The 18,159-nt window shown below is 46.1% G+C and overlaps 1 protein-coding gene across 8 annotated transcripts in view; it reads left to right on the top strand.

The window, feature by feature from the left end:
* Positions 1–18,159, top strand: part of HHAT (hedgehog acyltransferase) — a 176,742-nt gene that overhangs the window by 37,115 nt on the left and 121,468 nt on the right. For 7 of the 8 annotated variants that reach the window (XM_087827883.1, XM_087827881.1, XM_087827877.1 and 4 more), the window contains one exon: positions 1,969–2,140. The exons of the other annotated variant lie outside the window; for it this stretch is intronic. In XM_087827883.1, coding sequence (XP_087684009.1) covers positions 1,969–2,140 — 172 coding nt within the window. The remainder of the gene's footprint in view (positions 1–1,968; positions 2,141–18,159) is intronic. 8 annotated transcript variants of the gene reach the window in all.

Raw genomic sequence — 18,159 nt, 5'->3', positions numbered from 1 at the left:
CAGTCCTAGTCCCGTGGGAGCAACACCCACTGCAGCCCCCCTCGCCGCTCTGGCAGGACCACTGCCTGCCCACCTGGGGAGGGGCAGTGAGGCGCTGATTAGGGACTGGCTTGTTGGGAGTAGGGGTGTGGCCTGTGACCACTGACTGGACGGAAGCTCGCCCACCACAAAGGGTTAAGCCACTGATTCCAGTGCCCTTGATCCAAACACAGAGGCTGGGGCCGAGGGGGCACAAGTGAGCGGTTGGCTCCGGGGAGGGCTTTCGTTTGTGCTCTCAAACATTATTATTATTACCGTGTGAAGGAAAAGAACTTTTCCTCTTTGAAAACTGTCATCTTTAATCATCGGAATATCTTTAAAAGCCTTTGATATTCCTTTTTATGCAATTTGCATGAAATGAGGCTTTAAAATATAATCTGCTTTCAAATGCACTTTGCAGATGAGTTATGTGTAATTTTTTAGTGGCGCCTTAAATTCCCACTGATGGCAGTTTCCAGTGGTCTGAAGGTTGGCGCTCCCCCCAGGTTGGAAATATCTCGAATGAACCGCTTTGCACGGAGACGGGACAGCATCCTGCTCCTTAGGTGAACTATGCAGGGCACCTCCTTTCTTCCTACTGGATGGACAGGGACCCCCATGCCTTGGTGTTACGGGAGAGTGGAGCTTAAGAGGTTCCTTGGGTCACCTTCCCCCAGGAACGGCCTTTCTCGGGGATGCGGTGTCTTGGGCCCTTGCTGCTGAGTGCTGAGCCCAGCCGGTTGCCTCCGCCGGTGGGTGTTTGCAGACCCGCTTCATCCCTCATGAATCCTCTCACCTGCTCGTCACAAGGCGGCCTTGAGTCACACGAAATCTTATCAGTGTCACACCCAGAAACGTCCACGCGCCCTCCTGCTTTTCTGCCCATCTAGTTCGGATTCGTAGCACCCTTATGCGTTTCCGAATCTCTGCGTTTTAAATTTTGGTGCATCCCTGAACAGCAGGCCGTGAGGTGAGACCACAGCACCAGGCTACCTGGGCAGGACTTGGATTTTTTTTGGTTTGTATTGTCCACAGGTATTGAGTCTATATCTATGAATAACGAAAACATCCCTGTCACTGTTGACACCTGGCTCTGAATCGCCTCCTAACTGTGCCCTGTGGCTAGTAGCCCCGGATGCCAGGAGGGTGAAGGTGCAGCGTGTGCGATACAAGGCACGAAATGATCGGACATTAACGATAATCGTCCGGCGCTTGTTATGTGCCAGGTGCTGTGCTTAGTACTTTGTTTATTATATTCAATCATCACAACAATCTTTTTTTCATTTTATGTGTGAGAAAACCAAGCCTCAGAGAGAGTAAGTAACTTGCTCAGCTCACACAGCTGTGTGGTTTGTGCTAGAAGCTGATCCCGTGTTCTTAACTGTGACACTGTGCCACCTGCTCAGCGGGAGACAGTGCCATGAGCTGCCCCCGTTTGTGTTCACTCTGCCTTGTTTCAAGACCAACTCAAGCTGAGATGACACACCGGCACCTAGCTGTTGCTGGTTCTCAGGCTCCGTCCCATTCTGCCTTTCTCTTACCAGTCCTGGGCCCCTTCTTGACTTGGGCCTACTTTTACCCGCCTTAGATGTGAGTGGGTGATGGATGGAGACAAGCAGGGCGACGCTGAACCCGAAGAGAGCCCAGAGCCCCAGGGTTTTGCAGGGTTGTTGCTGGCGTGAAGGTCCGCGGAGGCCGCCTTGGCTCCTGGCCCTAGGCTAGCTTGTCGACCCCACCCTGTTCTCACTCAGGGACAGCTTTCAGGCTCAGGCATGAATTTTTTTTTTACCCAAGAACATGGAGTGTTCCCAAAGCAAACTAAACCAACCCTCTTTTAGTAGATACAGCAATAATGTTTGTGGGCCGTTTATGAAAACCACTGTCCTGGGGACTGTTTGGCAGATTTGAAGGATGGATGCAATCTGATGGCTTCCTCTGTCTCCACCTTAGATGCAGCAGCAGGAGCAGTGCTCACCGCGGCCCCGCCTCTCCGTGCTGGCCCGGGCGCTGGGCCGCCTCTGCGGCTGCTGGTGCTTGGCCGAGCTGATGGTGCACCTCATGTACATGCATGCCTTCTACGGCAGCCCCCCCCTCCTGAGGGCCGTCTCCTGCTGGACCTTAGGTAACTGCGGAAACCAGACGGACGTCAAGAGCTAGCTTCGGAGGGAAGCTGGACTGGGGACTGGTGGGGGCGCAGTCGTCTCGAGCAAGCTCTCTCTTTTTTTAACCTAGTTTTTCTATGGCCAAGATGACACACGTGTGAGGTGCCTGGTGGAGGTGAGGGCCGAGCTTTGTGGTCTGGGGACGGAGGATGGTTACAATCCCCTTTCATGATAGAATCTGACTAAGTTTAATTGGGGCTACCCCCTTCCTGGTGTGGGGAGCACAGCACTTGGCAGGAGAGGCAAGAGACGCTGAGGGCAGCCCCTGAGTCCCTGCTAAGAGGCAGTGCTCCCAGGCTGAGCTGTTCTGCAATATAATATAAAGGAAAGGACATGAATGTGAGCTCTCGAGTCAGACAGCGTAGGCTGGCATCTCACCTACTGCCGGGGGCAGCCTTTGGCCTCTCTGCATCTCCATCTGCGCAGAGAACAAGGTTTGTGGGTTGGTTGAGGATCCGTTGAAGCCGTGCACGTGAAGGGCTTGCCTCCTCGAGTGGCCGGTAGGTAAAATAAATGGTGTGTGAGCGCGTGTAGGTCCTTGGCCTGGCCCCTTTTCCTTGCCACTCGTTTCTTTAGATCGGCAAGTAGGTGGGACGGAAGCCACTTCCTCAGCAGGATTCATTTTCCAGCCTAGGACTTGTCTTCGGAGAAGCCCCTGCTCTTTATTCCTCCGGCCAAAAAAGCGGTGGCTGTGCCCTATTCTGACCTAAATCCCCTCCTTTCCCTGCTTGCTCTCCTTTCGAGAACTCCCCGTGGTCACCGAATTCACCCTTGTGGTCTGACCTCCGGCCTGTCGCTCCGATGGGACACCCGTGATCTTCCGGCCAGATTAGGCGGCTCCCTGCCGAGGGCAAGAGTACAAGCCTCACTCCTTATCTGTTTGGTGATTTATAGGTGTTTTGTGTTTTGTTTTTGTTTTTTTAAAAACCAATCCTGATTGTCCTTGGAGTCACACGCGCTTAACCAGAGTGTTTTCAAGGAAGGGGCCTTTTCAGGTTGCAAAATTGCTGGGCTGTTTTGATTGTAGTCTTTCTTTTCAAACAAATATCGTAAGGTTTTAACCATTCGGTCAGACTGAACAGAGTGGGGGCAAATGATGATTTAGACCAAAGCGAACCCCAGTTATGCTGCGTTCAGATTAAGAGGCCATATCAGTTGGGGTGATTTGAACGGTGAGTAACGAAGACACAGCTCAAAGAGAGGCTGAGGCCATAAGGCAGAGCTGTCGCCTCAGCAGCCATCCCTTCTAACGTCAGCACAGGCGGCCTTCCGGGGACTCGGAGAGTCCTCAGTGACTCGTCGGAGCGTCTCGCGTTCAGATTAACAACCAACCAGAACCCTAGGAGCCCCTTGTTAGCACCTTAATCCCATCACCTCTCACCTCTCCTCAAACATATGTTTATGATTCCCTTTTTAAAACTTTTTTTTTTTAAATAAACTTACTTTTAGAGCAGTTCTAGGTTTATAGCAATATTAAGAAGCAGGCACAGAGATTTCCCATATATCCCCTGAACACCCAGCTTCTCCCACTCTCAACACCCCCCCCCCTCAGGGCGGTACATCTGTTACAGCTGATGAACCTCCACTGACACACCATTATCACTCACAGTCCCCAGTTTGTGTTAGGATGTACCCTAGTGTTGTACAGCCTGTTTGACAGACGTGTCATGACAAGTATCTGCTTTTATACGCAGAACAGTTTCACAGCCTCAAAAAATCTCCTGCTTTGCCTCTTCCTCCCCACAAACCCTTGTCCATCTCTGATCTTTCTTCCGTCTCCATCGCCTCACCTTTCCTAGAATGTCATGCAGTTGGAGTCATACGGTATGTAGCTTTTTCAGATTGAATTCTTTCATTTAGTCATATGCATTTAAAGTGTATCCATGTCTTTTAATGGCTTTGTAGCTCATTTCTTCTTAGTGCTGAGTAGTAATATTCCATGGTATGGGTGCACCACAGTTTATTTCTCCCCTCACCCACTGAAGGACGTTTTAGTTGATTCTGAGTTTTGCAGTTATGAGTAATGATGCCACAAGTATCTGTGTGCAGGTTTTTGGGTGGACATAAAGTTTTCAACTCCTTTGAGTAAATACCAAGGAGTGCGATTTCTGGATTGTACGGCGAGAGAATGTTTATTTTTGTAAGAAACTGACAAGTGCTTTTCCAAAGTGGCTGCACCATTTTGTGTTTCCACCGTTAATGAGCCCCTGTGGCTCCACGTCCTTGCCAACATTTGGTGTTGTCAATGTTTTGGACTTAGGCCATTCTAATAGATGCGTAGTAGTATCTTGTTTTAATTTGCAATTCCCTATTGATATATGATGTGGAACATCTTATACCTATTTTTAGTAGTTGCCCTAGAGTTCGCAGTATATTTACAACTAATCCAAGTCCACTTTTTAGATAGCACTATATACGACTTCAACGTAGCACAACTACCTTGAAATGATATATTCCCAAATTCTCCTTATAACAAAATATTCTTAATTCCTCCCTCGTCACTTGTATGATGGTTGTCATTCATTTCACTTATATATAAGCTAATCATCAATACATTGTTGCTTTTATTTTGAAAAGACTTATCGGTTAGATCAATTACAAATAAGTTTTTATTTTACCTCCACTTATTCCTTTCCCTATGCTCTTGGTAACCCTTTTTTTGTTTTTAAATGTTGATTTGAGTTTCTGATCTGTATTATTTTCCTTCTCTCTGAAAACCATTTGCCGTTTTCGTTTGTCTGAGGAAGTATTTCTCATTCACTTTTTTTTTTATTGTTGAAAGTATTAGATGCCCTGCCCCCACTGACTCACTTTTTAAAAAAAAAAAGTCTTTATTTCAGAGAGAGGAAGGGAGAGGGAGAGAGAGAAACAGTAATGATGAGAGTCACTGATCGGCTGCCTCGTGCACGCCCCCTGCTGGGCATCGAGCCCGCAACCCGGGCATGTGCCCTGACCGGGAATCGAACCTCAACCTCCTGGATCCCAGGTAGATGCTCAACCACTGACCCAGGCCGGGGGGCCACTCATTCACTTCTGAAGGATAACTTCATAGGGTACCGAATTAATTCTAGGTTAGTATTTTTTTTTCTTTAAACACTATAAATATTTCACTCTCTTCTTGCTTGCATGGTTTCTGAGGGAAAGTTCAGTGTCATTCTTCTTTATTTCTCTGTAGGTTAGGTGTTTTCCCCTTCTGGCTTCTTTTAGTATTTTTTTTTCATCTCTGATTTTCTGCTGTTTGAGTAGGATATGCATAGGGGTAGCTTGGGGAGCATTTATTCTGCTTGGTGTTCTCTGAGCTTCCTGGATCTTTGGTTTTGTGTCTTGACATTACTTTGGGAAAATTTTTAGTCATTATTGCTTTAAATATTGCTTCCCTTCCTTCCTTCCTTCCTTCCTTCCTTCCTTCCTTCCTTCCTTCCTTCCTTCCTTCCTTCCTTCCTCTCTCCCTCTCCCTCTCTCTCTCTCTCTCTCTCTCTCTCTCTCTCTCTCTCTCTCTCTCTCTCTTTCTAATGTCTGCATTACACATAGGTCCATTGTCAGGCTATGGCTGGGGGCCTTTTTCTTTGGATAGATGCTGTGGACAGCACCTGAGAATTTTCCCTCAGCAGCAAACACTTCTGTGCACGTATCTGTCAGATGTCGATGCCTCTGCAGCCAGGGCAAAATGCAAAGATTCGGGCACCTTGTTCTGTAAAAAGTTACTGTGCGGCCTGGAGGATAGGCAGGTAGAGCCACTCGAACCAACAGGCCCCTAACATCTGTGACCACGATCACTTCTAGCCTTTGCAGCCACACTTGCCTCTCTGACCGTCCCACCTCCCTTGCCGTTCTCTCCGGATTCTCGGTCACTCTCCCTCGGCAAGAGTCCTGTGTGGCTAAAGCCTGAACCTAGGCTCATGTCCACAAGGGAAAGTGACAAGTCAAGGGTTGTTAACGTTTCTCCTCCACTGCACTATTGATTTGTGGGAAGTGAGACCTCACTTTTGGATATTTCTGGGTAGTTCTAACTTCACTAAGAAAACCTGCTTGGCCTTGAGAAACGTGTGATGGATTATTTCCTTCCAGCGTCTCTCAGGAGCTCAGGCTCACCCTGTGTCATAACAAATAACAAGAAAAATCAAGGCGCAGGATCTGTTTATGCCAACAGATCTCTCTCCTTTTCTGTAGAGCTACAGACAAGCCCATCTGTGCCATTTGCTCTCTGCTCATTATTTTTGGTTCCGTCTCCAGCCACATTAGTGTAAGCTCTGTAGCAAATGCTATGGACCGTGGAATCTTAGGGACGGAAGCTAGAAACTTCATAGAGCACTCAGTCCAAGTCCTTGACTTTTCTTACATCATCCATGGATAGAGTTATAGCTCCAGGGCTGTTTGCCAGGAGCGTGGGCCAGAAGCATGGATTGGACTGATCGAGCCAGTGCCCCAACCTGTCGTCCAAGACAAGGGAGTAAAGGCTAGAGCTTGAAAGTCCAGTGAGATTTGAGGTGGATAACCGGGGCCGTGAGAGCTAGGAGACTGTTCTGAATTGCTGGAATAGAATTCTGCAGGCGAAGGTTAGGTTTAGAGGTAATACTAAGTCAGTTGATAAATGGAAAGTGAGGGTTACAAGGCAGATTAGAAGTTATCAGACTGAGACTACATAGAAATTATAAGCATGCGGACTTCCCCAGATTTCGGCCTGTAGGGGTTGGAGGGATTCCAGGGCTGATCAAGGAAAAAGACATGAGCGTGAGGTGGCACTTGCACACACAAGCTTTATATGGGTGATGCTCTGACGGGTGTGCGTTCGGGGAAAGTCCCTCACAATAGGAGTCCCTCCAGAGGCTACATTGTGGGGCCCCCACTCACAAGGAGAGGAGAGAAAAGGCACTCTGGGGGAAGTGAGATCAGAGGGGAGGGGGGACGCAGAGGTGACATCACTGGACAGCATGGTCGGGAGTCTCTGGGTCACAGAACTCCTAAGGGCAGCAGTGGCTTGGGAGGTTTGTCTTGTCCGTTTCTAGCAGATGTTGGGCAGTTTCACAGGATATGCAAAGGAGGCAGGCTCTAGGTGGCAAACAGTCCATTTATTTGGGCTATGTTCAAAACAATTGGATGTATAAAAGTTTGCGTTTGGCACTGGCAGGCTTTTGAACTAATGGGCCTCAGCCTGGAGTGAAGAAATAAATAACCTAGGAGCCAACGCGCAGAGGCCATCTTTGGTTCACTTGTAGAACACTGCCTCCTCTCAGCACAGTGCCTGTCAGTGCATTGGTTTTCTGGACAGATCCAGCTTGGGAGACGGACAGAAATCAGGTCACAGCCTTCCTTGGTTCAGAGAGTCTGGCTGGTCTAGTGGCAAAGTGGGAGGTCCAGACAGACAGCAGCAGTTAGGAACTATGCTCTACTCATTCGTGAGTGAACTGATTGATTTAAATAAACCGATTTGGTTTAGATGACAAGGATACATAGGTAAACAAGGCAGGTCCAGCCTCTGTTCTTGCAGAATGCATGATCTAAAGAGTCGCTTAGGGGGAAAAAAAACCCAAATCAGAACCTATTCCAACGCAGGGAGACAGGCCCTGTGAGGGTGGAAGTCCAGGGTGCTGTGGGAGCGTGGAGGAGAAGTGCCTGGCTCAGTCTAAGGGAGCTTGGAAAGGCTCCTCGGAGGAAGTAATGTCTAAGAGGAAGCCTGGAGGGTGCTTAGGAATGAAAAAGTAATAGATGAGGGTTGGGGGGGCGGGTGCTCTAGGAGGAGGGACCAGCATATCCAAGAGTCCAAAGATGAGAGCTCTAAGAGCATTTGGGGAGATGAAAGAAGTTAGCATGGTTAGAAGCTCCTGTGATGTGGGGGTGTGTGTGTGTGTGTGTGTGTGTGTGTGTGTGTGTGTGTTTCGAGATCTATGGTAACTGACGGAAAAACACATTTGGGACATCCGTGAGGGAGAGTTGACTGCCGTTACTACATGGTTGACCATGGGGATGGGGAGAGGGGGGAGCCAGAGACGAAGGCTGAGATTCTGCCATGGGCACCTGGTGGGTGAGGTGCGTCAGCCTTCTAATTCACACTTACTGCCGCTCCCTGCCCAGGCGTTCTTGCAACAGAGCATGTCTTCCCAACGCTCCTGTGACCAGTTGGTGATTGGAAATGACTGTCAACTTCTCCCAAGCCGCTGCACTACATAACGCACGTGCTGGTTTCTAAAGACGTGTGCCCGAGATTAAACCAGCCACAATCCTGTGCCAGCCTCTCTCTCTCACGTATGCTGAGAACGTCTGAAAACCGAATACAGGGCACTTCCTTTCCTTTGCTCCAAGTTCTGAGATTTCTCTGCAGCTGATATTGGATGTGAACTTAGAATGGCACGCGGGTTCTCAGGACGACGGGGACAGCTCGTTAGTTACACGCAGTGCCACAGCTTCCTTTCTGTCTTCTTGCGTCAAACATTCTCCGTTTTCGCTCTTTGACGTCTCTTTTCAAAATTTTCTGGTCAACTTCATAAGTGGTGTTAGATCCTCTGAAGGATTACCAAAAAAAAAAAAAAAAAAAAGACTCAATGTCTGTCTTCCATGAATATGCAATGTTTTAGGAGAGATAGATGTTGATATTCTTATTTTTCTGTGATCTCAAGGGTGAAATAGTTAATATTTTAACTTTTATTAGAGGTAACCAGAATGGAGCCAGTGTTCGTGAAATGCTTTGATTAATACCCATTAATGGTTAGCAGACATGGAGACTGTAAACTCCACGTGATTGTGTTTCTCTTGCATGATTGTTCGCCCGGCACAGAATAAGTGCTCCGTACAGACTTGTCCACAGAGTCAGCGGGTGAACGAATGGATTCTTTAGTTGTCTCTTCGGTTGTCAGCCTTGTCTTTTCTTTGTTTTTTAGTTGCTGTCTTCTTTAGGCACTAACAATGTGGTGAATGAATGTTTGGCGATGGTTCAGTGCAAAAATAAGGGTTTTCATATTCCTATGGCTTTTGCGGCTTACAAAAACTTCTTTGCATGTGTTTTTTTTTCTTTTATTGATTATAAAAAGCCTTGCCAGTCCTAGAGCACCCAGTGGGATGTGGCGAGTGAAGGCACGCTTACCTGAGGACAGAAGCATCCTTGAGGCACCCCAAGGTGCATTGCTGATGGTCTGTGATGGTACTGATTCGAGCAGCAACATATGTACAGGTCCAAAAGGGGTGTTTATTTTGTTTTGATGAGGAGCGTAGAGGGTGTTTTGGGAGCAGCAAACCAAACTCAGAGATATATTGAGAGAGAGAGTGACCAACTGACCTGGTTTGCCAAGGACCCTCTTGGGTTTGGCAAAGCAAGTCTCATCAGGAGGGTAGGGGGTACTCCTCAGTCCTGGACAAACTGGGATGATTGGTCCTGCATGTGAGAACTCTGAGCTGAGCACAGAGCAAATGTACGTGGTGCTTTTGCAGGATCAAACACGTGCTTTAGGAGAGCCTTTATAAAGAACAGCTTCCCCAACAGGCCCATAGAGGAGGCACCTACATTGTTTTGCAGGGTCCAGACTTGTACAGTGAGAGTTACTGTAAAATGGAAATGGTTTGGGAAGGTCCTCTGGGCTCCAGGTACATTGGGCCGTCTCCTCCCCCTGGTCCAGGTATTTCTTTGGAGGAGAGACACTGAGGGGATTATGAACTCTGGAGTTTTAGAGCCAGATTAGACCTCATAGATTCTCTCACATGCTCATTTTATAGATTAGGAAGTGGAAGCTCAGAGGTCAATGGCCCTTCCAAGGTGACAGCTGGTGGGTGGCCACGCGCAGGTGTGAGCGCACTGTGTTGATTTCCAGGCCCCGGCTCCTTCTGCGGCCCTCCCGCCCTCCCGTTTGGTTCTGGTGCATCCCTGCGTGGGTGGCACTGTCACACTGAGTGTTACCAGTGAGGACTGGTGTGGGCTTCTCCTGTGAAATGTGTAAAAATGAAAACCATCGATATCCCTGCCTCAGGGAGCAGGGTGTGTGTGTGAGATGCCCGGGACGGTGGGACTGAGGTCAGGGAGGACAGCAGTCAAGTCTTAAAGTGCAGTTGATTTTAGATTACAGCAGTTTGTGGTTGAATGGCCTGAGAATCTAAGAATTGCAAATGAGGACTCCTGGAGGGAAATCTGCGGGCAGGATGCTCAGTAATTGTTTTTACAGAGGTGCAGGTCCAAATGTCTTTCCCCAAAAGGACCTTGCTCCCTTTTCTGATCATTTTTCTCTGCACCCTCCTGATGCCCAGCTGTTACCCAAATGAGTTTTTAATAATAGTCACTTGCTCACCAGTGAGCACAGGAGCAGTGCGCTCTCCCGGTGCAAGTCTCCCCAGGCGCCCCCCACCCCCGCCTTCCCATTTTTCTTTTGTCTCTTGTCTGGGTTATTTACAAGGATTCGCTCATTGCCCTTTTTTCTCTACTACCTACTTTTAAAGCTTAATATATTCTGCATTTTTCCCTTACAAGATGAAATATTCTCTTAGATTCTATGCCTTGGGGTATGATTTTACCAGTTGCATGGTGTTCCTTCCTATGGCTTTATTGTTTAGTTAACTGATTCTCTGTTGCTCATCACTGTTATAAACAATACTTCAGTGGACACATTTGCATCAGCCTTTTTGCTTACGTGCCTGATGGTTTCCTGAGGGCCATTTCCCAGGTCAGAGGCTTTGGCTACTTATTGCCAAGCCAGACTTTAGGCCATTTTCATTCCTCGTGGTGGCAGCGCTGGAGAGTGGGTGTGGAGGACTGCGTTTTTATGCAATGAATTCCTATTTAGAAGGCCTGGGTCTCCCACCCCCGGCCCATCATTCTCTGTTCCCGATTCTCCTTCGCCGCTCCCTGCCTTGTGGGGTTTTTGAACATCCCCTTGCTAGGGGACAGTTGTGGGTTTTTATGTCTGTTCAGAGAAGGCAGCTGTCAGCTGCCATCTGAGCAGTGAACTGTGGGGAGCAGGATGGGCCTGAGGGAGAAGCTGCTGTCGGGTGGGTGTGGAGGGGAGCCTGGCCCGTCCTCCCAGCGTTTTTCAACTGAGCTCTTCTCAGAGACAGCCAGTGCCTCCTGGGAGCCTCGCTGGGCTTCCTGGAGTTTGATTTGCACGACTGTTGAGGTTATAAACCTACCTCTTAGGAATATGGGTTTTCAGACGTGCCAAACCTTTCTCCTTCCTGCAAGATAAATTGTGTTCTGAGTTTTTCAGGTACCTCTTACCAGATTATGGAAAGACTGTATGTATATTCGTAAAGTACTTGAATTCTGGTGCACCAGCCATAGTGGGCGGGTTGATTGAGACTCGGGGACCCGGGGGTGTAGGACCTGGTCTGGATGCTGGGACTTATGGAAAGCAGCTCATTTCTGGAGCAGTGTGACTGGTGGCTGCCCACTGTACCCGAATAAAACCAGACTGTCCCTCCACAAAAAAAACGCCACGAGGTTTGGCTCCCGCCCACCTCCCCAGCTCGTCTCATGCCACCTGCCCTTTGCCCTCTGACCTCTGCTCTTACTCGCTGCCCCTTCCAGCAGGAGTGCTTTTCCTCTTCACCACTGTGCGGCTTCTTGCTGTCCCATCTCAGCTTAAACGACTTTGCCTGAGAGAAGTTTCCCCTGGTGACTGGAACAGAAACAGCCAATGAGCACTTTATGACGCCCTGTCTCATCCTCTGCATGGGCTCGTCACCATCTGAAACGGGCCTCCTTTGTCGTTCACAATGTAATATATGTTCCACGGAGGTAGGAACCTTCTTTAAATTGGTCGTCACGGTGTCCCGGTGCCTACAAGAATGCACAGCTGAGGACTGCCACTCCGTGAATATTTGTTATAGATGAACAATGCAGGTGGTCGGGCAAAGTCCTTTATGTTCCCTGTGAAGAGCAGGTGTCCTCCACAGACTCACGTGGGGTCTGAAGATCTGAGTTTTAGTCTTAACCCTCTATCCACTAATTCTGGGACCTTGGAAAAGCCACCTGCCATATCTGAATTCAGTGTCCTTCTCTGTAAAATAAGAACCACAGTATTTGTCCGAAGAATGCTCGAGAGGAATAGTTGTGATAGGGGTGTTTGAGCTCTTTGGAAACTTCTGCTCATTCAACAAATGGACATTGTTATGACCTGCTTATTGGAAGTGCCTGAAATGACCACGGGGTGCCCCCAAAAGCTTGGGAATAGGGAAAATACAGCCCGTTCCTGAGAGCAGACTGTTAGGTCGGTGCACCGCGGGTCAGAGCTGTGGGCCTGGGTCGGCCTGGACCGAGACGGCTGCACTGGAGGCTTTCATCACACGCAGGCAAAGCTTCTGCTGACCAGGCGGGGAGGTGGTTCGGTCAGAACTAGACGGGGAAACATCCACAAGGCAGCTCCTGACAATTCCCGTTAGAGCCATGCCTGGGGAGGGACACTGTGTTCTAGCAATTCGCTTTGTCATGCCCGGTGGCAGAATGTCCCTGTTGTGGGGACGACGCCTCCATCTCTCAGAGCCGAATGCCATAAATATTTGTGTTCTCTGGCCAATGCCCTGGCCCTGATTTCTTCCTCACTAAGCAACTCTCTGAGTAATTTGATTTTCTATGTGGCTGACCTAGAGAGAAAAAGGGTTCTTGTCTGAAAATATCAGGCCCAAGTTACCTCCGAGGGGTTACTTCTCACTCTAAGTTGGGGAATTGGCATATAGGTCTGCCTCCGTGGGCTTGGTTAATGGGCATCTGCCCCAGACACAGATCTCCCCTCAGGGTGCTGGCAGGTGAGCCTGGGGGAGAGTGGCCTGGCTGGGGACCTCCATCAGCTGTCTCATCCAGGGGCTCCCACTTGGAGCCACAGCTTTCCATTTATAATATGGTCATGGTTGGTCTTGATGCTCTTTCCGGCTGAAGACCATTTTTACTTAAAATTCCCATTGCCCACCCCCCCTGCCTTTGGTAACCACCAGCCTGTTCTGTATCTACATGAGTCTGTATCTATTTTGTTTATTCATTTATTCATTTATTTATTTTTAGATCTCATATGTGAGTGATACATGGTATTTGTCTGACTTATTTCATTTAGCATGACACCCTGTAGGGCCATCCATGCTGTCACAAATGGCAAGACTTCACTCTTTTTTGTTGCTGAATAATATTCCATTGTACATATAGATGTCACATTTTTTTACCCATCCGGTTAGTGATGGACACTTAGGCCGCTTCCATTTTGTGGTTACTGTAAGTAATGCTGCAGTGAAGAGATCTTTTTGAATTAGTGTTTTTGTTTTCTTTGGATAAATACCCAGAAATGGAATTGCTGGATCATATGGCGGCTCTATTTTTAATTTTTTTTTTGGGAACCTCCATACTGTTTTCCACAGTGTCTGCACCAATCCACATTCCCACCAAAAGTGCATGAGGGTTCCCTCTTCTCCACATCCTCTCCAGCACTTATTTGTTGATTTATTGATGACAGTTACTCTGACAGGTGTGAGGTGGTATCTCATTGTGGTCTTAATTTGCATTTCTCTGATGATTAGTGGATGTTGAGCATCTTTTCATATGTCTGTTGGCCATCTGTATGTCCTCTTTGGAGAAATGTCTATTCAGGCCTTCTTCTGCCCATGTTTTAATTGGATTTTTTTGGTGTTAAGTTGTATGAGTTCTGTTATACACCTTGGATATTAACCTCTTATCATTGACAAGTATCTTCTCCCATTCAAGAGGTTGTTCTTTCATTTTGTTGATGGTTTCCTTCGCTGTGCAAAACCTTTTTGGTTTGAGGTAGTTGCATTTGTTTATTTTTTTGTTTGTTTTTCTTGCTTGAGGAGATATAACCAAAAAGATATTGCTAAGAGCAATGTCAAAGAGTTTACTGCCTATGTTTTTTTCCAGGAGTTTTGTAGTTTTAGATCTTTAATCCATTTTGAGGTTTTTAAAATATGGTGTAAGAAAGTGGTCCAGTTTCATTTTTTGCATGTATCTGTCCAGTTTTGCCAACACCACTTATTGAAGAGACTGTCTTTACCCCACTGTATATCCTTGTCTCCTTTGCTGTAAATTAATTGACCATATAAACAGGCTCTCTATTCTATTCCATTGATCTATGTGTCTGTTTTTATGCCAGTACCATGCTATTTTGATTATTATAGCTTTGTAGTATAGTTTGACATCGTGGGACATGGTACCTCCCACTTTGTTTTTTCTCAAGACTTCCTTGCCTATTTGGAGTCTTTTGTGGTTCCATATAAATTTTAGGATTAGTTGTTCTAATTGAGAAGAATATTGTACCTATATATTACTTTAGGTAGTAAGGATATTTTAACAATATTAATCCTTCCAACCCATGAGCAAGGTATATCCTTCCATTTATTTGTATCTTGTTCAATTTATTTTTTAATGTCTTACAGTTTTAAGAGTACAGGTCTTTCACCTCTTTGGTTAAATTTATTCCTAGGTATTCTATACTTTTTCATGCAATTGTAAGTGGGATTGTTTTCTTTCTTCTGATTGTTCATTATTGGTGAATAGAAACACAACAGATTTCAGTATATTGATTCTGAATCTTGCAACTTTACTGATGTCATTTATTAGTTCTAATTTTTTTATGGAGTCTTCAGAGTTTTCTATATATAGTATCATGTCATCTGCAAATAATAGTTTTATTCCTTCCTTGTCAATTTGGATGTCTTATATTTCTTTGTCTTGTATGATTGCTGTGGCTAGGACTTCCAATACTACGTTCAATAGAAGTGCTGATAGTGGGCATCCTTGTCTTGTTCCTGATCTTAGAGGAAAGCCTTTCAGCTTTTCACTGTTGAGTGTGACATCAGCTGTGGGTTCATCATACATGGCCTTTGTTATGTTGATATGCTTCTGTGCCCACGTTGCTGAGAGTTTTTATCAAAAGGGTGTTGAATTTTGTCAAATACTTCTTCTGTATCTATTGAGATGATAATGTGGATTTTGTCCTTTATGTTGATAATGTGATGTATTTCTTTGATTTGCAGATGTTGAACCATCCTTGCATTCCTGGGATGCATCTCACTTAGTCATGGCATATAATCCTTTTAATGTGTTGTTGAATCTGGTTTGCTAATATTTTGTTGAGAATTTTTGCATTGGCCAGAGATTTCTTGAATGTAATAATTGATTTGGTGTGTGTTTGTGTGGCCATTAATATCAGTAGTTCAGGGTAGACATACCAGAAAGGGCCAGGAGATGGCAGTAAAAGCTAGGTAGTCATTTGAGAAATTTAAATTGGACAACATGCATTTAGCCTAATATTCAGCCTCTCCTGGTGAGTTTACAGAGTACCAAGGTGGGGGTGGAGTGGCGGTGGTGTTTCTTGAGCAGAGAGGTGGTCTACCAAAGTGGCCCTTCGTATTCCAGTTTTCATGATATCCCTGAGTTTTATCACTGTAAGTTCTTTTCACGAAATTCTCCTGCAAAATTAAAAAAAATTATTTACTTGTTTTCAGAATTTATGTAGAACATGTTTTTGTATATAAGCTATAGATGAGATTGTCACTGGATTTTAGCAGTGAGTTATCTACTAGAGCCTTAATTTCTAGATAAAGTGGATTCGACCTCTTGTTCCCTAGACTGAGCAGAGCCCAGTGTTCTCCTGAGACTTCCAATCCATGGCCTCCTCTGTTTCTCATCTCTTGCTTCTCTGGAATTCATTCTGTTTAGGAGTCATGTTGAATTGCCCTTATTACCACATGGTACTTGGTTCTTTTATTTGATTTGTACACACACACACACACACACACACACACACGCACACATCCCCATGCACCAAACAAAAATCTGTTCAGATGAAGCATTTGTGTGTGTTTGAGGACTTGTGTTGGGAAGAGAGCCACACAGGTGACTTGAAATTGACAATTGGAGCTCCCTGGCCCCTCTGCCACGTCTGAAAGTCAGGCCCTGGTACTTGGCCTCGCTGCTCTGCCCTTTTCTCTGTCCCCTCCTTTTCCCATCTGTCTTCTCTTGGGAACAAAATCCATCACCTGTGTTCTTACAGACTGATCTTTTAGAAACACAAAACAAATCACCTCCCTTTCTTGCTTGGTTTCTTAGGTCTTTTACTCTAAAGTTGTACTGCTTAGCTGCCCCCCCCCCCCCCCGGGTTGATTTATATACTTGTGCCTTGTATATGTCATTGCTTGAAGTTCCCTGTATCTAGCTAACTCTTGCTTCAAAACAGCCCACTTCCAGGCCAGTTCCCCTGAACTCTCAGATTGAGATGATGCCTACCTCCACCCCCCACTGCTTGCGATAATGAATTACTTTTGATTAGGAGAGAGAAGTTGAGTGTTCTAATTCTGAACTGTCATCAACTTTGCAGCACCGGGCATATTAAGGGAATTTAGATGGGCTCAATGATTGTCGAGTGTTATTTAAGTGCGAACTGTCCTCAAATCAAATTGTGATCAATGAGAAAATGGTGGTCATTTAATTCAAATCAATTCAACAAGCTTCATTAAGCCTCCAGAGGAAATCACTACCCACTGGTTCATTCTTCAGACCCTCATGAGGCACTTGGGGGCCAGAGGCACAAGGTGAAGTGGAGAGGTCCATGGGTGATCCCATCCACGGTTTTGGAATTTAGGAGAGATATTGGTATTAGCGATAGGTATTTGGGATTCATAGTGAATGGGTGGCCAATAAAGATCCACCTAGATCGCTGGGGCCTTAGACACATCCCGCTTTTCAAACCCTTCTCCTGTTTTCAAAACTCTCATATTCTGAAAGATTAAAATAAGTAATTTTATATCTTTTATAATTGCCACATTTAAAATCGTATTTACATACCTCAAGCACTATCACAATAGCTGAGGGAACATACTGTAACGGTTCTACAAGATCAAATAAATACATAGATAAAGTCTATAAACATAGATGAACAGACTTTGACTTTTCCCCCCTGAAAGACTAGCAGATTTGGGCATTACCTGAGGATTTACTCTTTGAGGGGGCTTTGATAACTGGCTGTGACTTTAGTTTTTGCTCTTATACCACACCTTTCCTTAGGAATAGAGTGGTGGTGAAGTTTTGTGGACAGTCTGTAGCACGGCTTTTTGTGGAGGTGTTGTATTTGAGCAGGACTCTTGGCAGGGAAGCTTGGGGGTTCGTTTCTCCAACAGAGAGCATGACATTCGCCTGGGAGACCGACCACTGGTCTGCCCTCCCAAGCTCCCAGAGCATCGTTTCTTCACAATGAAGTTGTGGTTGTCAGAATTAGAGCCCTCTTTAGCTAATAGAATTAAGGGTCAGACCTATGGCACAGGATTTATTTATTTATTTTTTTAATTCTGTGCGTGTGATCTTTTTGGCTAACTCAGTGATGAGTGTCAGAATGAGTGTGGAAAATCGCCTTTGAAGCTCTGTCACATAACCTGCAGACTGAGCAAGGGAGGTGATTCTTTTCTGTACATGAAAATTAGAAAATAGGAGTGAACGGAGACATGAAGGTAACCTCACCAACCCCCCAAATTGCCATTTACACTTTGATGTATGTTTTTAAACCTGGGGAAAGGGTGTGGATCTTCTAACTCGGAATGACTGAACATAGCTTCCCAAAAAACTTGTTTCGCATCCAGATTTCAGGACTCTGGCCCAAGCCTACTAAATCGATGTGTCAAGGAGAGGTCCAGGAATCTGTAATTAGCTGTTATCCCTAGTGATTCTCAGGACCAGACAGATTATATATATATACACACATATATATGTGTGAGTGTATATATGTGTATATATAAAATATAACATAATATAAGATAATATAGCATAATATAATGTTTTTATTGACTTTTAGAGAGAGAGGAAGGAAGAGGGATAGAGAGACAGAAACATCGATGAGAGAGAAACATCATCGACAGGCTGCTTCCTACACATCCCCTACTGGGGATGGAGCCTGCAACCCGGGCATGTGCCCTGACCGGGAATCGAACCTCAATCTCCTGGATCCTAGGTCGATGCTCAACCGCTGAGCCACGCCCGGCCGGGCTCTCCTAAATTGTTTTGAAGCAAATCCCA

Source organism: Miniopterus natalensis, chromosome 19 (genome assembly GCF_054644295.1).
Source record: "Miniopterus natalensis isolate mMinNat1 chromosome 19, mMinNat1.hap1, whole genome shotgun sequence".
Classification (NCBI taxonomy): domain Eukaryota; kingdom Metazoa; phylum Chordata; class Mammalia; order Chiroptera; family Miniopteridae; genus Miniopterus; species Miniopterus natalensis.
Note: the sequence above shows the minus strand (reverse complement) of the source record. Positions and strands in the feature narration are given on the sequence as shown.